Source organism: Pogona vitticeps, chromosome 3, assembly GCF_051106095.1.
Source record: "Pogona vitticeps strain Pit_001003342236 chromosome 3, PviZW2.1, whole genome shotgun sequence".
NCBI classification, from domain to species: Eukaryota; Metazoa; Chordata; class Lepidosauria; order Squamata; family Agamidae; genus Pogona; species Pogona vitticeps.
The window spans coordinates 171,639,117-171,662,039 of record NC_135785.1 but is presented as its reverse complement, the minus strand read 5'-3'; the positions used below and the strand labels follow the sequence as shown (position 1 = coordinate 171,662,039).

The following is a 22,923-nucleotide window of genomic DNA, read 5'->3' as shown; positions in this document are numbered from 1 at the left end:
GAAGTAATGAGAGTTTCCCACACGTTGTTTCACATGCCTTTGGTCGACACTTTACAGCGCTGTGCAGATTGTGTCCAGGATCAGGGTTAAAAGAGCCGTAGGCACCAGGAAGAAACCTTTGTTGTGATTCTTTATCTTTAAATCCTCTGTTGGCATCTTAAGAGAAGGTGAAACAACTAGCAGTGGGATAGATTGAAACATTGAAAGAAGGGATCATCCAGTTTGTTTTAAATCAATTACACTGATACCATGTTATCCCTCTGAAGGAGTTCAGAGCAGGTTACATAGGTTTCCCAAGAGGTTTTCTGCTCATGCAGTTCATGATGCCAAGGCTACTTACGTTTAGGTATAGAACTAATGAGTCAAGATCCTCCTGTCTTAAAATGTGCATAGAACACTTAAGGAACAATAATAATTCCTTCCCTCTTTCTTGAACCTCCTGATATGTTCAGTCCAGTAGTGGGTAGGACAAAAACCTTTTCTGGCTACAGTCTTCCAGTTTTCCAGGAAAACATCAGTATCATAACTGAGCCCCTAAGTTTCCGTCAGGTGCCCTGCTTATTATTTAAAGAGCTGAATTAGGACATTGACCAGACATTTCCAGCATTTTATCTGATCTTGACTGGAAACCGAAACTAAATGCAAACAGGATCTTGAGAAGAACCTTAGGGAGCATGCAGGTTTGGTGCGATAGCATAGATCTGGCCAATGGTAACTGAATGTGCAGGTGAAAAAAAAAAGGAAGTCTGATTCTGCCAGAGAACCCTCCCCAAATAATCATAAGCCTGGCTCTTCTAGTTATTCTTTTCACTGTGGCCCACCTTTCTAACTAAGGCGTCAAGCCATGGTTCATGAATGCATGGGTTGAAACCTTAGAAGTAGGTCAGTCTGCTAGGGAGTCTAGACCTTTTACGCAGCACTTGAGCAAGACAAGTGTGCCTGTTTTTTCTACAGAGTACAGTTGACACAAAGCGTGCCAGCCATCATGAGAGCAATGGCTTTGCCGGTCGCATTCACCTCTTGCCAGATCTCTTACAGCAAAGCCATTCCTCCTCCACTTCCTCCACCTCTTCCTCCCCATCCTCCAGCCAGCCGACACCCACCATGTCCCCACAGGCACCCCAGGACAAGCTAACTGCTAATGAGGTATGTCTTGCACCACAGCTGGCTGCTTTCATAGGATTAGAGATGTATTGCCTAATAGCTAGTGTTCAGAGGAGCTCCAGCCAATGTCCCTTTTGCTGCTCTTCTTCTGTCACTCACCCCTCCCTCACTTTCCCAAAATAACACATTTCAGTTCTTCTGTATCAAACTCCTTAACTCTAGAACAGTTTTCCCGCAAACATGCCAGTTGACTACTCTTGCTTTCTACAATGAGTCCTTAATTGCATGGCTTTTATATAAGCTAAAATGATTGCTATTTTGACATTGGATTAAATGCTATTTTGGGGCAAATGGAAGACTTTGAAAAATCATTTTAGGGTAATCTGGCTCCCCGTTCCCCCACCCCATTATAATAATACTGCCTGGTTTAGCTTAGTATGGAGTAATACGCATGTAGAGGGCCCTTGCTTTGGGGGAAATGGAGCACTGTATTAGGAAGGAAGCTTTCTCCAGCCTTACCACAAGAGGCTGCTTTTTAGAAATTTCTGTATGGGAATGGGAATGAGCAATTTACTGTACTGGTTGTCAGGAAAGCTCTGCTCTCTGAATTCTTAGGATTGTTCTTAATTTATTGCCTGTTGTCTGTTAGATGGAAATATTGATATATATTTTTTGCCACAACAGTAGAGTTCTGAAGGGTGTCTGTAAAATGAGAAATATTTCTCCTGTGACATCACTATTCTAATGTTTGCAGATTGTTAAGTCCATCTAGTGGTAGGAAAAAGTATATGTTGAGTGTTTCCCCTAGGAGTTCTTGTAAATGTAATATAAGTTAAATAGTAACAGTTTATTTAATGAAATGAGGTTTTCATATGGGTAGAACGTTTTGAAAACATTTGTATCAATAAGAGGAGAATGGACAAAATATAACTCAGGCTGGGTCCCCATTACACCATTTTTAGAGAGGGGAGTCTGTTCTGGAAGTGTCCTCATTACTTTCAGTTCAAAAATACTTATTTAGGATCATACTCTCTTTAAAAGCCTTCTACAGTTTTCAGTCAGAAGCAAGCTATTTACAGCACTGATTGGCTAGTCCTCGTGATGTGCTGAGAATGCCACACCCAATCCCTGGAATAATTTTGTACATCTTGAAAAGAAGAAGGAAATTGCGTGGAGTAGCCAAACTGAGACCTTAGCTTGAGGATCTCTATGTTAAATCTGTCTTCAGCTTCAGACTCCCAAGTGTGTAAGAGAGAAACCATATATATATATATATTCAAATTGGCATCCTGGGTGAATGTGGTATATACACACATACACACACTGTATACAGTAGGACTCCCATATCTGTAAGCAATAATCTAACATGAATGCCTAAAACTATGGATAGTAGTGAACCCTGTATACAACATACAAGGAGGTAGGGCAAATGCCACAGGCCCACTCCCTTGTATGTTGTAAATGGAGCTGCAGTAAACTACAGATATTAAAACCACAGATACTAATTCCATGGGTACAGGGGTCCTACTGTACTATACCCCCCTCTAATTGTGGTGTTGTGGTACAGTTAACAAACAAAACCATAGTAATACAGGGAGCTGTCTTTCAAATTAAGAAAGATTAGATCATGTGAAATGTTTAAAAACCAGAGTTGCGTGTGCAACTGCCAGTATGAATGAGGGTAAAAGATCTCCAACAGTAAGACGTTTTACAGAGCCTAGAACTAACCCAAAATGCATAAAATAAGTTAAAACATAAATTCACTCTTCCCTCTCTTTTTTTTGTCTGTAGCAACATTTAAACAACACGTAATTAATTTTAACTCCTGTCATTCTGCTTTAATGTGCAGTGTTTTCCCTATAATACTTAACTCACACAGCCAAGGGGGGTGGTAGATTTTCTAAGTCACTCCACTTCCACTTGTTAACAGTTTCACTTTTCTTCTTTTGTTTGTGTTCATCATTTTAGTGTTTTTAACAACAAAACGCACCAGTGCCTTCCTGTCAGTGTTCTCACATACCCTCACATACCCTTGACACAGGTTTCTTTTTTCTTTTTTTATCTCCCTTTGAGAAATGATGGTGGAAGAACCTGCTGCAGTTTTCTGGCAAGAGTCTCAGTTTTCAAAAGACAGATCTAAGAAAGTGCAAGAACTATCTTAAAATTAGCCATCTGTTAAAATCTTAGAACTGATTGCTTGATTCCCAGTTGCTCTAATCGTGTTCCATTTGGAGCTTGTATCCCTCCCATTTCTCACTGGCTCTGTGACAACAAAAAGCAGGGAATCTTATAATGGGATTATGAAAAGCAGAGTAGGGGGTGCGGGGGGAAAGGTTTACAGAATAGACAGTTCCTATTTCAGCAAGAAAAGAGTCATCTCTGTCTTGAGCTGATTTTGGTCAACATTCTGAAAAAGAGCTGGATCTTGAGCTGAACATTTTGTAGCAATGTTTAGAAAATTTGCTTATTTGAAGATGCGATTGATGCTGCTGAGAAGTAGGTAGCACTTGGGGAAGGGGGACGAGAAGGCTTCTTAAAACAGTGCTGTCCGATATCAGTTGGAATGAATTTTCTTTGTATTTAATCATAATGGTCTACATTGTGGTCATTAATGAATCTGAAATTTATATTGCAGACTCAGTCCGCTAGTAACACACTGCAGAAACACAAATCTTCCTCCTCCTTTACACCTTTTATAGACCCCAGGCTACTACAGATCTCTCCATCTAGTGGAACGACTGTGACATCTGTGGGTGAGTCATACAAATAGCCGCGATCCGACGATATTGGTGGATCATGCCTTTATTAAACTGCAGAGAATATCACACACATAAGCTAACTTTTGCCTCCATGTAATTCCTCATCAGGCTGGATATTACAGAGCCAGATGTTGTGCAGGAGAAACATAAAAAGGCCAAAATGCAGAGTCATGCAGATTTTTGTGTTTAAAGCGAGTTCCACCAATGAGGGCTACAGAGAATGGCCTTCCTACTCTTGTTAGACAAAATGAAAAGAGTACAGGATATTGTAAAAGCTATTTAGTAAAAAACATTTAGAAAGTTGACCATATTTGTGACTTGCTTTTGTTTTATGTTTCTGTATGTTTGAACAGAAAGTGTATACTTTATGTCTAATTTTTCTCTGTAACACAATATACATGCCTATCTGTGTTTATATGCATATTTTAAAAATTGTTTTGGATTTTGTTCCTTCCTTCCCTCACTCCTTCCCTCTGCAGTAGGATTCTCTAGTGAAGCAATGAGGTCGGAGGCGATAAGGCAAGATCCAACTAGGAAAGGATCCGTTGTTAATGTAAACCCTACAAATACACGGCCACAGAGTGACACTCCAGAAATCCGCAAATACAAGAAGAGATTCAATTCTGAGATTTTGTGTGCTGCGTTATGGGGTACAGGATCCAATACTGGCTGCTATTTTCCTATATTTTCCAAAAAGTTCCAGGCGCTTACATTTGACTGGGAATTTAAGAACAAGACTTGTTTCTGGGTGGCTTTCAGATTGGCCTGCTGGGTGAATTTAGTATAGTCAGCAGAAAAAGAGTTCCATTTGGATTTAATCATGGCTAAAGTAAACTAGTACAATATGACAAAGTTATGAGTAAACTAAGTTCTGTAGATTTCAGTGGTCTCATTCAATCTGGTTCCAGTACAATGGGGTTATATCTAGACATAATCCTATTTAAAGAGGTCCACTAAGGACCTATGCAGATATATGGGCTCACACTGAGTTAGGATCTAAGCCAGAAGTTCATGGAAAGTAAATTAGTATGCCAGTTTACATAGAAGTAAACATTTCCGGTTGGCAAAAAATCCTAGAAATAAGATTTCTATGTTAAAGAAATTATGGAAAGATCATGGAAATATCCCAGGGAAATGAATTCTGATTTAAAGTTATTTTTTAATCTTGCATCACACAGTTCCTTAGGATTGTGCCGTTTGGATTTGACAGCTCATTATATCTCCTGCTGTGCAAAAAGGCTTTTGGGAATATTTTTAGAACAGGGAAAATGTAGAAATCCTGTGCCTGGCAGAGAAAATTTGTGTCCTGACTTTTACCTTATTTACCCTAGGGGTTAATTTGTTAGTGGGAACAGAGAGTGGCCTGATGCTGCTGGACAGGAGTGGCCAAGGAAAGGTATATCCGCTAATAAACAGAAGAAGGTTCCAGCAAATGGATGTACTTGAAGGTCTGAATGTGTTAGTGACAATATCAGGTAAATAAAGGTTCTCTTTTTAAAAATATTTGAAGACATTCCTGAATAGTGAAGTAACATAATCTGGAAAGTACTATTTCAGTCATTACCCTATCCAGTTCGTCGTCTACCCTACCCAGTTAGGTAATAGTAATGTTACGTACTTGGAAAACTGGGTTTCTTGCTTTCTTATAGACCCTATTCTCCTTTTCGGACATGTTACTCTCTGTGGAGAGAAAGTTAAGATTGAGGGGGAGGGACTTCATTCATCTTTTTCTGTTGCCCAAAAGCTTGGGTACCATTATTATATATTTCCCCCTCCCCCGGTTTTTTTGTGTGTGGTCCCACGGAGAGTGAACTACTAACTAGAATTCATATATCAGACATCTTGTGTGTTCAAAGCAAAGTGTGTTGCAGATCTATGGGCCCCATAGTGTTTAAAGCACTCTTTGTGTGGATTACAGTTTAATAATTCAGCCTACACATTGTTCCCCCAAACCCATTGAGCTGGGTACTCAGTTTACTGACCTCAGAAGGATGGAAGGCTGAGTCAACCTTGAGTCAGTTACTTGAGCCCATTGGGATCGAACTCAGGACACGAGCAGAATCTTAGCTGCAATACTGCAGCTTAACCACAGTGCCTCAAGACCCCTTGTTGTTAACTTGTTTTAATGAAAGGATAAAGTGAAAGAGTTGGTGAAAGGATGTAAATATGTTTACTCTCTTTTTTCATAAGCCTTTCCCCACTATCCTCTCTCATCCTGGTTTACAATGCAGCTGACCAGTATCAAAAGTCAACAAAATGCATAAATTTTTAAACTCTTAATTAATCCTATTTTCAAAAGCTTAATTTAAAAGTAACCCCACTTTGGTTTTAATGACAAAACCAGATATAATGCTTACCAGCCCTCCATGATATGGACTCTGGAGGTTCAAATTCCTGCTCAGCTATGGAAACTCACTGAGGGAGCAGAACTGGTAAAACCACTCCTTAAAGTACCTCACTTGCCTTGAGAGCCCTGTTAGGGTCTCCATAGGTCTGTTCCAACTTGACAGCACAGAAAAACATTCTCTCTCTCTCTTGTTTTCTTGATGTACCTTTTTTTTAAAACATAGCAGGCAATAAAATTCCTAGAAGAAGAAAAAATACCTTTACACGAATCATTGCTGTATTGCGTTTTTGCCTGCTTTATTGCAGTTCATATCACCGTTGTGTGTTTAAGTTTGCTTTACTGTCCATTCTTAGCAAACTGCGTATTTTATTAGGTAAGAAGAACAAATTGAGAGTTTACTATCTGTCGTGGCTGAGAAATAAAATTCTTCACAATGACCCTGAAGTAGAAAAGAAACAAGGCTGGACCACTGTGGGTGATTTGGAAGGCTGTGTGCACTATAAAGTTGGTGAGTCCATCACAATCCACAAAGAGGGAATAACATATAAAGGAAACGTCTGGTTAAAATAAATCTGTATTGTTCAAATGAATTCTGCCTAGCATATAGCCTTCCATTATGAATATGTGGCATAAAGGAAGCCTCTTTATTTATATCTTTGAGTATGAATGTTGGATGAATTTCCTTTTATGTTTATCAAGCTGTGTGTCATCAGGAGCATAGGCAAACTGGGGGCACTTTATCCATTTCCCCCCAGCCTTGGCGTCATCACTTTTCCTGGTCTTCCTTTAAATCTAGTTCCAAGAGGGGAAAGGAACAGGTTTCTGTTCCGTCTATTGTTTTAAGCAGTTTTGAACATGGCAGAGAGTAACCAGGGCAGAAAGTATGTAAACCAAGCTGTGGTAGATCATTTCTTTTCTTTTAAGTGCATTTTGTCCCATAGAAGAATAAATAAATCATTGTTTCAGGTGCTGGCTCTGTTCCCAGAAAAAAAATTGTTTTAACTTAAGAGCATTGCTTTGGCTGAATCTGTAAACAGTTCCTCTCCATTGTTGTTGTTGTTCTTCTTCTTTTCCCTTTCCTCCAACATTGGAAAGTATCAATTGCTCCAGTATGTATGAATTATTCTTGAAAGGGAATGAAGTAGGTATACATTGAAGCAATTAACAGGTTAGAGGTTTTCCTTCCTTTGTAACAAAGAAAACTGCTTCTTTTTAAAATGGTAGCTGCCGCTCACAATTTTAATACTTAAAAAAAATCACTCAGTTGCCCAGTTAATCAAAAGTAGTTCTTTAACTAGATATTCTTAAACAATTTGTCAACTGTTCATACTGAACATTGCAACCCTGTTTTTTAAAGAAATAAATGAAATAAGCAGTTTAAATCTAAGAAATCTAAGTATATATCCCAAAATAGTACTTTTATCATTATTCGAAAAGGAGATGGATGAGTAGATGATGAGATAATTAGTTTCTAATCTGTTAGCAGTGGTAAGATTGATTATTCCTAGGAGCTGGAAACCAGCTCACAACATACCATTAAGTGTTTCCTATAGAGAGAAATCTAGGTAAAGGTAAAGGTTCCCCTTGACATTTAGTCCAGTCGTGTCCAACTTTAGGGTGTCTCCAAGCCGTAGAGCCGGTGTTTGTCCGTAGACAGTTTCCGTGGTCACGTGGCTAGCGCGACTAAATACCGAATGCCGTTATCTTCCCACCGTCATGGTGCCTATTTATCTCTTGCATTTTTACATGCTTTCGAACGGCTAGGTTGGCAGGAGCTGGGACAAGCGACAGGAGTTCACTCCGTCGCGTGGATTCAATCATACGACGGCTGGTCTGCAGACCTTGCAGCACAGAGGCTTCTGCAATTTAACCCGCAACACCACCATGACCCCATTAGAGAGAAATCTGAGATATGGCATTTAATGACAAACTTACTCATATCTGAGGACATGTGGACTTGTCCATGAAAGCTCAAATTAAAATATAGCAGTTATAGTCCTTAAGGTGCCACATTTTTGTCTTCTTTATTTTTTATTTTTCTTTTGTTTTTGCCTGATATGTAGAGATGCAACATTTCTAAAAATTTTCCACTCTGGAAAAAAAAAAACGGGGGAAAAACAGAAATTTTTCATCTCTACTGATAAGTAATATAAAAGCTAAGAAGGCGATGACTACTAAAACTCTGTTTGCAGATATATGATGAGAGTTTATTAATTTTGTATTGATAAAGGAGAAGGAATAAAGTTTAACAGAAGAGCCTATACAATTCTGGAAGGGGAATGGGGTGCCATAAGGATAAATAGTATAAGCACTTTCTTCCAAATGATAGAGAAAATACCTAAAGTGTAGGCAGTTTATTTTTTTTCCTTTTAGTTTTGTTTACTAGATGTGTTAATGTTTATTAGCTTTAAAATTAAAATTCAACTTTATCTCTCATGGCTTGACACAAAAAAAACATTGCCAGTCTAAATAGTCTAAAGTGTTGAAATCTGTCTTCATCTGTCTTTCAAATAATCCTTTGGATGAAAAGGGTGTAAAGGTCTTTCAAAATATTATGTGAATATGATTTGAAACTATAGGAGATGGTACAGAAGAACACTGGCAATGTCGACACTTGTTATAACTATAAATTAGGGAGTTTACTTAGCATAAGTAAGAAATTTTAAGAATGTTTTTGTTTAAAGAAATAAGGATTTTTTTATTTTTATTTTTTGCAAATCAGTTTTTTGAGGAATGACAACAGTTCATAATTTTAATGGAATAAATTGCATGCTAACTTAATTGTAGCTATCTTCTGTATTGGGTCTTATACGTGTATTTCATATATGGAGTTATGAAGCATAGATTGAAATCCTGTTGCTTGGCATAGTAAAATGAACTAGAACAGGCTCCTTGAATTAGTGGAGTTTTAATGATTCACCTCTTCCAAGTCAGCAGTATGTAAGCAAAATAAATAATAACAAATAGTTTATTTGCAATTTACTGTGCTAAAATCCAAGAAGAAATGGCCAAAAAGATGAACAAGGGGGCCCTAGAACAAGTCAACTCTGAACTATCTCTGGAGGCAAAAATGATGCAACTGAGGCTGTCCTACTTTGGGTACATCATGAGAAGGCAGGATTGTCTGCTGGGAAGATTGAAAGCAGCAGGAAAATATGAAGACCAGCTATGAGATGGATCAAATCCCTAAACTCATAGGCTTGAATTGAGAAGAGCTGAGCAAGGTTGTCGAAGACAGAACATTTTAGAGATTGCTTGTTCATAGGGTCATCATAAATCTGGAGGTGACTTAATAGCACATAGCAACAACAATGCTAGAATGGTTTCAACTAGGGTGTGCCCATTTGAATCAATGATACTTCCAGAGGAGTTGACTCAACAAATCTCCACTGATTCATTGGGCCTACTCTAGTGCAACATGCTACACCAAGGAACTGTATTCCAGCCATGGTTTGACTACTGGTAATTTCATAGTGTTATAAGACAATCTTATAATTCCAGTCTTTACAATGTCCTTTACTGTCCTTTTAAAATTTCAGTAAAATATGAAAGAATCAAATTCTTAGTAATTGCTTTGAAGAGTTCAGTGGAAGTCTATGCCTGGGCACCAAAACCATACCACAAATTCATGGCATTTAAGGTAAGGATGCATGCTTACAGAACTGGTCTACGTGGCAAAGTGTTTACATGTTGCATGTGTTCAAGAGTTCAGTGTAATAGAATTTAAATTATTATTTGACTTAGGGTATGCTAGTGAAGAACAATCGTGATTAGAGATCGGCGGTTTCTGATGGTTTTCCTTCGGACCAACAGGTGTTTAGCGCTTCCCAACCCCGCCTTCCTCTGGTAGGCAACCATTCAGAGGCAGCACCCAGAAGAAGTGAGGCAGGGAAGCCTGGGTGCTGCCTCTGAGTGGGCGCCTGCTGGAGGAGGCAGGATTGGGAAGCGCCGAACATCTGTTCGGCCGAAGGACAAACTGGCACAAACCACCAAGCCAGCGGTTTGTGTCAATTTCTAATCATGAACCAGGAGACAGTCAGGAAACCAGACGTCCATAGGATATACTCACTGTACTATACCTGAGAATCCCTTTATTAATTTTTGGACACTTCTCAATGTACAATATACAGTATGTTCTTTAAAAGGCAGAGGAGATCATAGGGTGAGTGTACATTGCTCTGCAACATCTTTTCCTTCCTTCTTTCCTGTCAGTGGAAAGGTGTAATACTTGTGGTGAATTTTTCTTGCTTGTAAGGGAAATGGATTTGGCTTATTTTGGATGAGGCATGTTCTGGGAATCCTGAACACCAAGGGCAAGGACTAATGTTGTGGCATGACCAGGGGTTTGAAATGCGATCTAACAGATCTGGGTTACAGTCCTCACCAAGCCATGAAACTCACCACTGGGCACTTACTCGCTCAGCCTCAGGCACCTTGCAGTGTTGTTCTGAGGGTAACATGGTGAGGAGAACCAGCTGTGCTGCCTTTTATTCATGGGATGGATTGCAGGATGGATCTATAACTGTTTATCTGTGTAACTAAGGCAACCTGTTTTAATGTAGTGTACTAAATATCTGTATTTTCCTCTGTATGACAGTCATTTGGAGACTTAGTACATAAGCCATTATTAGTGGATCTTACTGTAGAAGAAGGTCAGAGACTGAAGGTGATTTATGGATCGTGTGCTGGATTTCATGCAGTTGATGTGGATTCTGGATCAGTGTATGATATTTACCTCCCAACGCATGTAAGAATCCAAGGTGTTTTATTCTGTTACATTCCCTATGCCATATTATTTTGTTAATTATTTTATTTCAACTACCTGAAATGCTAATTAGATGAAGAATGGTACCAAAATGTTTTTTTAAAAAAAGAATGCATGTTTTAAATCTAATTCATTGGCTGAAATCCTATTGCTTTGTTGTGTTATGCAAAAGGTGTAAAGTTCAATCCTTCCTCACTGGCAGGTAACAAGTCTACAGTGTGATTCTGAACCATGCATCAAGCTAGTGAGCGAGTGCCCCCTCTCCCAAAAAGCCAAGTGGTGCCTTCTGCATATCTAATAAAGCAACAGGATTTCAGACATTATACTTATGTTCTTAAAATGGTCATTACCATCCGATGTGAGGCTCTTAAGTCAATCATACCTTGTGAGGCTCTTAAGTCCATCATACCTTGCAAAGTAGGTGATTCTGTGAATTTGTGAAATACATAGTCCAAGGGAATAACCAACCAAGAGTGCCCAGTTTGAATTACTGACTCAGAATTCATGAATGTGTGTATATTGTTCCCAGATCCAGAGTAGTATCCAGCCACATGCAATCATCATTCTACCAAACACTGATGGGATGGAGCTGCTAGTTTGCTATGAGGATGAAGGAGTATATGTTAATACATATGGAAGGATCACGAAAGATGTGGTTCTGCAGTGGGGAGAAATGCCTACATCAGTGGGTATGTATGACAAAAGATTTCCAAATTATTTGCAGTGTTAGGGAAGCCATGTGGCCAAATAGAGAGGTGGGTTGGGTTTTGTTTTGCTTTGCTTTGTGAAAGGCTGTCACTTGAGCTACTAGAAATGTAATATCTTCTTACTTGTATAGAACCAAGAAAGAGAAAACTGTGATTATTTTATTGATGTTTATAAGAATCCACCTGTTATCACAATAATTACATTAAATGGTCCACAGAGCTTAATGCACTTTATATATGGTTTAGAAAACCTTTCTAATAACTGTTGATGGATCATATACACATACACACGCAAACAGACCTGCCCAACAATGTGTTGGAGCTGGTTTAGCCCCTTGTTTTCTCTGTCATAGACTCAGATAACTGACCCCTGGAATTAAAAAAAAAACCTGAAATAATCTCACTTGAATTAAATTTTATAGATAGTTGTGAATTTGCTTCCTCGCTCTTCTCCCAGATATATTGGCTAAAGAAACTTCTTTTCTCAGTATGTAGTTCTATACATACTGGGGTGTAAATTCCATTGGCAGAGTAGATTTTGGTCTAGATGGGCGGTGGATAAATTAAACAAACAAACTTCTGAGGAGATGTAGATAGAATTGTGCTGCCTGTTCTTGGACTTTTAGGTTTTGACAATTATTGAAAAGGAATTAGATAATAATCATCAAAATGTTTGGTGACATATGATTCTCTTCTAGCTTTCCATGACTCTTGAGCAGTTCACAGCAAGATTTAAAACAGTTTATTCTGTCCTGAAGATGAGTGTTATTTGATTCGAGAAATTCTATTATTTAGCAGAATGTATTTGAGCCTACAATGCAAAAGGCAGCCACTGCACTTTATGTTACTTCATAATGTCCATCTTTTTCTTTTTGTTGAAAAGCCTATATTCGATCCAATCAAATTATGGGCTGGGGAGAAAAGGCTATTGAGATACGATCGGTGGAGACAGGACACTTGGATGGGGTATTTATGCACAAAAGGGCACAAAGACTCAAATTTCTATGTGAACGGAATGACAAGGTATGCTAGATGTTTCTCCATACTTTCATTCAGTTTTTGCCGTTTCAGAATTACAGTGGAGAAGAGACAAAACAGATGCTAGTGATTAGTCTGAGATTTGTGAAGTCTAGTTGGGCATGGGGATCAAAATATTTGATGCTCCACAAAGCTGCCAGCGCCATTGTCAGTGTTCCCACGTGGCCCTTATTTGTTTCACCAAACTTAAGAGCTCACGCTACCTGTATTTCAGCTGCCGCCAGTTGATTACATCAACATTGTTTATTATTGATTGCAGAGGTCCAGGCAATGTGTCATTTTAAAAGAAACAAATAGAAATTGTTTATTGTTAGAGATGTTGACAGAACATGCAATGTTGTTAACGGTTAAACGAACATCCTCCTTTATCCACTCTCAACCACCACTTTCCCGCCCAAACTCCAAAAACTCCTCAATCTCCTCCACTAACTACCCCTCCTCGTGCTGAGTCTCTTATAGTTCGGGACTCCACCCCTCCAGCACTCCCATTGGTTTATGCAGGCATCGCATTAATATTCATGACCTGGGTGGACGCCACAGCTGTATTTAAAGACATGTAATAACTATACTTCTAGCTGCTGTGCTTGAAATGGTTCTCTTGCCTTCTTTGTACTGCTTTGCTTCATTGGTAAGCAAGTTTGCTTTTTCATGTTTTGCAGGTTTTCTTTGCCTCAGTTCGCTCTGGTGGAAGCAGTCAAGTTTATTTCATGACCTTAGGCAGGACTTCCCTTCTGAGCTGGTAGAAGCGATGCGGTCTAACTGAGGGATTGTGGTCGCCGGGAGTCTTCATAACTTGGAAATCATTTGCAACTGGAATCCAGATCTGCCATGATGCCGTGCCACTTGCCATTGTGTGTGCAGGAATCACTGGTGTTGGGTTCTTTTTGTTTTTAAACGAAGGCTGCGGTCTGCAGCTGGTGCTGTAAAGATCTTGCCATTAGGTGCTACTCTGATTTGGGATCCCACTAGAGAAAGAGTCAGGTCTCTCTCCTTTTCCTCCTCCCATTCCTCTTCCCCTCAGCTCCAGATTTCCTAGAGAACGAAAAGAAGAGACTGTCAGAAACATGTTTTTGAAAGGAGGCAGGTATAAGAAGGTGGCAGGAGGGTGTCGTAGGCAGAGCCAGCGTTGCTGAAGCAGAGTGCGAATCTAATATAGTAATATTAACAATGTATTTAATTGACTTTTTTCTTTCTTCTTCTGTTCTTTTTTTTTCCTAATGTGACAATATGTGAGCAAAGAGGAAGATGCAGGTTTTAAAAGCTAATATTTATAAAATGTGAAAGGCACAGTGGTTTTAGGGGAGGTGGGGTGACTTTTTTTTTTTTTTAAGTTTTGGCCTAGCCAAGAGTTTCGTCATTTTATTCCTTTGTACCAAGTTTTGCCTGAAAACTATGGATTTTTTTAAAAGCAGAATTGGTCATTTTTCTATAATGACTCTGCATTAGGACAGAACTTGGTAACGTCAGTGTTAGCACTGCCTCAGTTAAAGGTTTAATTTTTGTTTAAACCTTAAATGTGCAACAACTTTACTACCAGTCTGCTTGTGCAGCCTTTGGGGAAAGAAAATGTCAAACATGTTTATTTTTGTGCCTACCTCATTTCTAATGCATACAATAAAAGAGGTGGTTTAGGTTTATACTTTTTTTAGGATAACAAATAATAATGTCCAATTAATCATAATACCAAAACTAGCAGATTAAAGGTTTGACTGTTAATTTTGTAACAGGTTTCAACAGGAGAGACCAGCAGTCATTTGTAATGGTTGAATTAGACTTGTGGCAGTAACACAGTGATGCTTAAGTAGTCCATTTTTAAAATTTTGAAAGCAGACTTTTCACTTTATTTTTTACCAGTGTCATCATGAATGGGAATTAAAAAGTGCGTTTAGCCTAAGATCTGGAACGTTTTATTCTTAACATACGGAGCTTGGTGACAGGCGAGTAACAAAAACTAGGCTAGTTCTCTTAACTTCTTAAATGTTGTGGGAAACTGGGGAAATTACATTTTTCTTTTCTAATAATGCAATGCACTAAAACCATTTTAAGAATGTAGTTGATACTGCTTATTCGTTTTTAAAGCAGCATATACTTACGTTTCAATGTAAAATTCAAACTCTTGGCTTTCCTTTTTCTTTCCTTCACCCCACCTTTTTAAAGGAAAAAAAACCAACAACCTCAGTTTTGTTTTATCACTAAGTTTTTGGCCTTTGTAATAAATGTCTCAAGAATAATACTTCGTTTAAAGATTACATGTGTTTATTACTTGAGAAAACTTGAGTGTGTAATCTGTTGGTGATGTAATAATGCACAGTGTCATGATCTGATCATTTATGGTTTTTAAAAACATTTTTTACTCTCTTTGGGGTACTTTTGTTGACAGCTGCCTTAAGCTCACTATTCAGTAAGAGAATTGGTTTCCGGAGTTTCATGGGCTGAGTCTTCTGGTGTGGTTGCCTTTTTTTTCATGGCATGGTAGGTGGGGATTGAAATGTGGATCTTCAGTCAAGATACTTGACAGGTCAAGTGAGATAGTCATATGACTGATTCTGTGTTTAACAGCACCAGATGAATGAGCCTTCTGCTCAATAAGCCATGCTTTGGGCACCAATCGGCTGTTCTTTTCTTTGACCCAACCTTTTTTTAAAAAAAAATCGCTAAAGACTTTCTTTGATAAAGCAGGAAAATTCCCGTTCCCCCCAAATAAGTGTGTATCAAACAAATAAGAGCGCCTTGTAATTGTTGACAGAAAAAAACTATTTGAAATCTCTCTCTATCTTTTTTTAATTGTTTGGCTTTGGAGTAATATTGACTATCAGGGCTAAGGTTGCAGTTGGATTTCACATTTCTTTGTACTTCTGGGTGAACAACTGAAACTGTGGCTCTGCTTTGTCTGGCAGAAACTGAATGGGGAACCAGAAGATCAATCCAAACATGGGCAGTAGAGACCTCTTTTGCATTCACCTTGTTGCACAGTTGATTAGCTAGTTGTCCAGAGGAAAAGACTAATGTGGTTAAAGCTGAGAAAAGATCACACCCTCTTCTCTCGTGCCATCTTGTTTCACGTTTAGCAAAAAGAAGACTACTGTTATAAATGTAGGAATATTGTGAGATGGAGAAGTTCTCCCAGATCAATATCCTGACCACATTCTGTGAAACATCAAGGGGGTGAGGAGCATGACATGGAGAAATTCTCCCAGATCAATACTCTACAAGGCGATGGAGAAATGACTTGTTCAACAGTACTGCTGTTTATCTGCCCCAAACACCACACATGTGCCAGGGTGGCAAACTTAACCAGTTGAATCAGTATTATGAAACCACTACGTAGAAAATGTTCAAACCCATTTTTTAAAGCAGTGCTATTGGTAAACATTAAAAAAATACTCCTAGTTAGTTTTAATCTTTAAGTAATAATTTCTGTATCTTAAGTCAAAGTAACTCTAACTGTATGACTGCAGTGACTTTATTTTTATCGTATGCACATGTTACGTTGGAGAAAATGTTTACAAAATGGTTTTGTTACACTAATGTGCATCACATATTTATGGTTTATTTCCAAGTGATTTTGTGGGGTTTAGGTTTGCATAGTAGTAGCAGTACACATTTTTGTGATTTTTTTAAAACAACCCCAGATTCTGCCAATTATAAAGATGCTTAAACAATAATACAAATGACAGAATTACAGTAAAATGACTAATTGTAGAGCTGCAAAGCAGACTGGCAATGAAACACTCAGCCTTTTTTGCAGTGCTGTCTAATTTGTCTTTTGTGTATTATAAAAATACTGTTTCCCCCTGCCCTTTCCTTAAATAAAGTAAAAATGACACCTATGTGTGTGCAGAAAGCATTTTTGAGTATTTTTTAAAAGAGGATTTCAATATGTACTTTTCAAAGTTGGGGGGGGGACCAACTTAGCCCATGATTACAGTTACATAAAAAGGTAAAGGTTCCCCTTGACAATTTGCCCGGTTGTGTTCGACTCTAGGGGGCGGTGCTCATCTCCGTTTCCAACTCAGAGCTAGCGTTTGTCCGAAGACAATCTTCTGTGGTCACATGGTCAGCACGACTAGATACGGAATACCTTCCCACCATGGTGGTACCTATTTATCTATTCGCATTTACAGGTTGGCGGGAGCTGGGACTAGCGACGGGAGCTCACTCTGTCACGTGGATTTGATCTTACGACTGCAGGTCTTCTGACCTTGCAGCACAGACGCTTCTGCGGTTTAACTGCAGCTCCACCACGTCCCCCTGATTGCAGTTATATAGTATGTGCTAAAAGCTACCCTTGCTGAAAGACACACAAATATGCATGTAGATGTGGACATAACAGGAAAAATTGTGTGTATCATTTTGTTGAAGCAATGCAGAATGGTTTACAGAGACTGTTTGGATGATGTAGCAATTTTTTCCATCAAGTCTTCTGAAAAGATTAGATCAGTTGTTTCTCTTGTTTTCATTAACACCAGTGCTGAGCCATGTTCCATATCATCATCCCTTGCATTTGGGCACTCAGTAGTACATGTGCAAGTTGTTATTCACCCTATTATTTTTTTCTGGAATCATGGCTGAGGTGGGGGAAGCAATATTACGATAGAGCACCTGAATGACAGACTTTATCCCAAATGTTTTGGTACAGGAGTGCCTTTTTATTCTGCAAATGAGAAAAACAAAAAGGAAGTGAAATGGTGCCAACCAAGATCATATGCAAATACAAAATGATGAGTGGTGCAAACACTTCCCAAAACAGAACACATGCAAGGAAGATTGTGAAGGATCCAGGGTTCTCATTGAGCTCATGTTCCTTAAGTCGTCACCAGCAGGGGGAGATTTCCAGTAATCGAAGACTTCTTCCTTTCCCAGGTTCACACAGTTCTTTTCTCATGCATTGGACTGGACAAGCTGAAAATCTTCCGTTGCTGGTGGCATCATCACCCTTGCACAGATGTAACTGAACTAGCATGCTCTGCAGTTTCCCTGACAAACAGGCTCCTAAGAAAAATGCAGTATACAACATGAAGATTCAGCATGATTTCCACCTAGTTGGCTGTTGAAGTGGTCTGGTTTTGCTTGGAAATCTACTCTTCTTCAGTACGGAAAAAACAACAGCAGTACCAGATGTGTATCATCTGACCAGTTAATTGTGCTTATTAAATTCAGTTGCAATGTATACCTCCAACTCAGAATGGAACAAAGGATATGTTAATAATCTTTCAATCAGTCAGTCAAAAATTATCTTGCCACCAGCTTTAACACTTCACTAATGCCTATAAGACAGTTTAAAGAAATCTTACAGGTATCCAAAATGTGTGATGAGGGGAGGGGGCTAATCTATGATTTAAATTTTATATTGGGTCTTGGAAAACAATGGTGCCTTTAAAAAAAATCTAAAATTAGAACAAAAGACCACCATTGTAATCCTCCAATATACTTGAAATCGCAGAAAAGAGACAACCCCCCCCCATAAAAACATTGAATTGTTAAAGGTTAATAACTGCTTTTTGTTCTGCTCTTAAGGCTAAGTTCTCAGATCCCACTTTTTTTTCTGTGGCGTGCATACACACAGCATTGCTTTTTATGATATATTTCCCATGAAAATTGGAGCTCCTTTGGAGGGCTTCTCATTTTTGGGTGCTTAAAAACAAAACAAACTAACAAAAGAAAAACCCTGAAGCAATAAGGCATGTATATACGCATTTTTTTAATTTACAGAATCTATTTTGAAAAAAAACGCGCATGCTTGTGTGAAATCTTTCTGTAATATTCCGTCCAGTGTACATATACTCTCTCTACAGTGGAACACTGGCCATAAGATTGTGTAAAAATGCTGTTTCTTAATCATCTGAGCAACAGCGACACACAGTTTAGACATGTTCTGTTACAACATGTTAGTGTTTTGAAACTCCTTTGGGAAGGATGTATTCTGTACAGAGAGAAATGTAGCGGTTTGGCTTCACCCTCTGCCAGTTGTCAGAATTCCTATCAAGCTACTGTGATTACCTTAAACAATCTGTAGAATAGTAATTCCTCTGATGGTGATGGTAGATGAATGGGCCTGTGAAAGCTTGTGTACTACCTAGGAGCAACTGGTATGTACAGTATATATAAAGATAGAGGGAAATTAGCGTGGAAATAAAGTCCATGTTCCAGCTATAGAATTATGTGAAGCTTTCCCTCTTTTTAAATTTTTTTTAAATTTTCTATAACTATAACAAACAAAAACATATAACATATAAACTCAAATACAATTTAACTGTGTTCCCCACCACTATGTACGGGTCCTCTAGCCATATTCTTCCTCTTCCTTCTTTCCCTCTTATCGTTCCATTAAACAACAGTAAGAATAACTGATTGCTAAGCAGAAAATACTTCTCATGAGAAGAGAAGACTGCTTGGGAAAAGACACTGATGTTAGGAAAGTGTGAAGGCAGGAGGAGAAGGGGACGACAGAGGACGAGATGGTTGGACAGTGTCATCGAAGTTACCTATATAAATTTGACCCAACTCCGGGAGGCAGTGGAAGATAGGAGGGCCTGTCGTGCTCTGGTCCATGGGGTCACGAAGAGTCGGACCCGACTTAACGACAAAGCAGAAAATTAAGTTTGTAGTGGTATTATCTGAGAGTAGATCATATTGAATTCATTGGGCTTTCAGAGTAAACAGCATAAGAATTGGGCTATAAAAGCAAAAAAGCCAAGCAATACTGCTTATATACTACCCCATAGTGCTTAAAGCACTCTGGGCGGTTTTATGCAGACTACATTCCCCCCCACCCCAGCAAGCTGGGTACTCAATTTACCGACATCGAACGAGTGGAAAGCTTGAGCCAGCTAACTAGGATTGAACCTAGGTTATAAACAGAGTTTTCGCTGCAACACTGCAGTTGAACCGCTATGCCACAAGGCTCCTTTCAGCAATGATGAAGATACAAAATGAATCCTCAGTATATTTTGTGGGAAGAAAATGTACTTTTTAGGGGTGTGACATTAACACCCCTATTTTAAGCTTCACCTCACATTTTGACTTTATGGGCCTGCCACAGCGATGACACTGAAAAGCAAAGAGAGCCGTATTGGGCTTGTGGGTGGCAACAGTCTCAGTTGTGCAGGATCTTTCTTGGGACTAACTGAGCAAGCAAAAGAATGTAAGCGTTCCCTAGAACACTTTGTCATCTTAGAAGGCACAAATGGAGAAAAAGAGAGGAATAATCCAAAACATAGGTCAAAGGTCGGAGGTTTAACATCCACAATTTAAAGTGTGTCCCATAATCAAGATTTGGGGCTGAACACTTGGCTCCCTGGGAGGAAGTCATGGCTGAACCCCCATTTCTAAAAGCATGAACGTCAACTGTTCTCCAACTAGCCTTGAGCACAGCATATTGGTTTGTAGTAAAAAAAAAAAAAAAAAAAAGATTGTGGCAGTTCAAATAGAAAAACTGAAAATTAATTTTAGATGATGCAGTAAATAAAGACATCATTTGAAGCCCAGTTGTGCCGTTCTAACTAGTGAGTAGAGGAAATAGAGCCTTCAATATGTAAAGTCCCTCTTCTGGTATAGAAAATAGTATCGATTTTCCCTTGGATGGCTAAATATAGTATCTGTCCAAGGCACACACACACGCAAAACGTTCGTCATGAAGAGCTACCAAACAATTACAATGATCACCTCACACGTGTTTAGTAAGCATGAACTCTTGTGTATCTGAAAGAGTTTCACTTAAATAATTGCAGTAATACTGATATATTTGAACACACCCAGATTTAGATATTTATTTATTTATTTATTTTATTAGACTTTTATCCTGCCCTTCTAGACAATGTCTACTCAGAGCGGGTCACAAGAAAATCATTCATAAAAACAGTTAACAGAATAAATTAAATTGACATATTAGTGTTGATCAAGATGGGAAAATAGACAAAAAACTAAGTAAAGGTAAAAGTCAAGTATTGACAGGAGGGAAGGCCTGCCTAAAGAGCCAAGTCTTTAATTGGCTCTTGAAAACACCCAGCAAAGGTGCCAGGCAGAACTCTGATGGCAAGCTGTTCCAAAGTCGAGGGGCCACTGCCGAGAGGGCCCAGTTTCTTGTTCTTTCTTTCCCGACCTCTCTCGGTGTTGGGCCCATCAGCCATCTTTCCTGGCTATAGTGAGTGACTCAAGTAGATCTAGGTGGGAGAAGGAGTTCTGCTAGGTATTGAGGTCCTAAACCGTTTAGGGCTTTATATGTTGTCATTAACACTTTGAAATCAATGCAGAAACGAATGGGCAACCAATGCAAGGCAGCCAGAGTGGAAGAGATATGCTGGAATTTTCTCGTTCTACTATGTAATCTGGCTGCCACATTCTGCACCATTTGAAGCTTCCACATCAATTTCAAAGGTAGCCCCACGTAGAGCACATTACAGTGTTCTAATCTCGAGATTACAAGTGCGTGGATCAGAGTGGTGAGGGCCCCACCATCAAGATAGGCATGCAGCTGGGCAATCCGCCACAGATGGTAGCGGACCACTAACGCCACCTGGGTTTCCATGTTGAGCGCTGTGTCCAGATGTACTCCCAAGCTGCGAACCTCACCTCACACACACACACCCCGGAAGGAGAGGGAGTTTCCCAAGCCGCCAATGGAAGGGCTGCCCACCCTCAGGACCTCTGTCTTGTCCGGGTTCAGCCTCAGCCCATTCTCCTGCATTCATTGCAGTACAGCCTCCAGGCAACGCTGAAGGGACAGAACGGCATCCACTGAAGTAGGTGAAAAGGAAATTTAGAGCTGTGTGTCATCAGCATACTGATGGCACGAGGCCCCACACCACCTGATGACCCCATCCAGCGGCCTCATATAGATGTTAAACAGTGTTGGGGAGATGATTGAGCCCTGTGGGACCCCACAATTGAGGCTCCACGGGGCCGATAACACTCTCCCCAAGCTGTACTCTCCGAGGGCGGTCCTCCAAGAAGGATCAGAGCCAGGCAAACGTCAGGCCACCAGTTCCCAACTCAGAGAGCCTCCCCAGGAGGATACCGTGGTTGACGGTGTTGAAGGTGGCTGAGATATCGAGGAGGACCAACAAGGACATTTTGCCCCTGTCAGCCTCCCTCAACAGGTCATCCAACAGTGCGACCAGTGCTGTTTCTGTGCCGTGGCGCGGCCTGAAGCCTGACTGGAACGGATCCAGGGCATTGGTTTCATCCAAAAGAGCCTGAAGCTGATCAGTATTAGTGGCTGAACTCCAGCAGTAGGTCACAACTGGAAGAGACCCAGTGACTTGGTTAAGATTTGGTGAGTGTAAGTTCCACTGGTTCTTTGGGTCTACTCTAATTATGATTTTATACTGGATTTTAGTCACGATTTCTCTGAAAGTATTTGTTTAATATTCTTTCTAGTAATCATTTCCAGTTTTCCAGATAAAATGGTAATCAGGGCCTGCCCTACTGTGAGAATGAGGCAGTTAACCCTTTGGCAGATGTTGGTAATTTTGGGGGACACTTCGTAATTTCACTTCTATTGGAAGACAGTTTGCCCTGGATGCTTTTAAGCTTTTCCGCTGCCCGCAGCTGAGAAGGCTTGTCTGTCTCCAGTGCAGAAGTCATGTCTATTGCAGGAAGCACATTATCTTGGACTGGTCCTGACAGCAATTCAGTAGCAAGATTACAAAGGCAAGAATAATGGAGGCCAGACCTCTATTCTATAGGAGAGGGAGTAACTGGTACTCAGACGGTAACTGGAAACAGGTATTCCATGGCAAACCATCATACAAGCTTCAAGCAGTAATTGTGTGACAATGTTTTGTACTCCATCAAAATGGAGGAACAGCTCCATGCTATTCGGAAGAAGTGTGACCCTTCTAGCCTAGACTGCTCATCTATTCTCGGATGGTCAGGCCCATGGACAGCCACGTTCCCATTTTATCTGGATTGATTTTCTATATACAGTACTAACCCATTGGTAGTGCACCATCTGTTCAAGGATTGTGCTGCTTCACCAGCATATGAAGGAAAATAAATGTTAGCCGACATGCTCGTGGTTTTAAGAACCCGTCAGTTGTTTGTTGTGGGGAAAAGGAAAACCAACACATTCTGAGCGGAGCACCAATCCTCCAGGACCACTTTCCAGAGTCTACATGGCTGCTAGGAGTGGAACCAATGCCTAACAGAATCGTGTACTTCCACATCTGTCAGAAATGTCACAGGATATTGATGGTATCATGA

The 22,923-nt window shown here is 39.7% G+C and overlaps 1 protein-coding gene across 4 annotated transcripts in view; it reads left to right on the top strand.

Annotated features, from left to right (window-relative positions):
* The window catches only part of MAP4K4 (mitogen-activated protein kinase kinase kinase kinase 4), a 155,238-nt gene extending 138,688 nt beyond the window's left edge, over positions 1-16,550 (top strand). For 2 of the 4 annotated variants that reach the window (XM_072994508.2, XM_072994506.2), the window contains 10 exons: positions 955-1,146; positions 3,740-3,857; positions 4,343-4,513; positions 5,195-5,338; positions 6,584-6,718; positions 9,750-9,850; positions 10,808-10,957; positions 11,505-11,664; positions 12,566-12,705; positions 13,380-16,550. In XM_072994508.2, coding sequence (XP_072850609.1) covers positions 955-1,146; positions 3,740-3,857; positions 4,343-4,513; positions 5,195-5,338; positions 6,584-6,718; positions 9,750-9,850; positions 10,808-10,957; positions 11,505-11,664; positions 12,566-12,705; positions 13,380-13,463 — 1,395 coding nt within the window. In that variant the 3' untranslated portion in view covers positions 13,464-16,550. The remainder of the gene's footprint in view (positions 1-954; positions 1,147-3,739; positions 3,858-4,342; positions 4,514-5,194; positions 5,339-6,583; positions 6,719-9,749; positions 9,851-10,807; positions 10,958-11,504; positions 11,665-12,565; positions 12,706-13,379) is intronic. The other 2 variants (XM_072994510.2, XM_072994507.2) reach the window with 1 other exon arrangement.
* Positions 16,551-22,923: the final 6,373 nt, after the last annotated feature.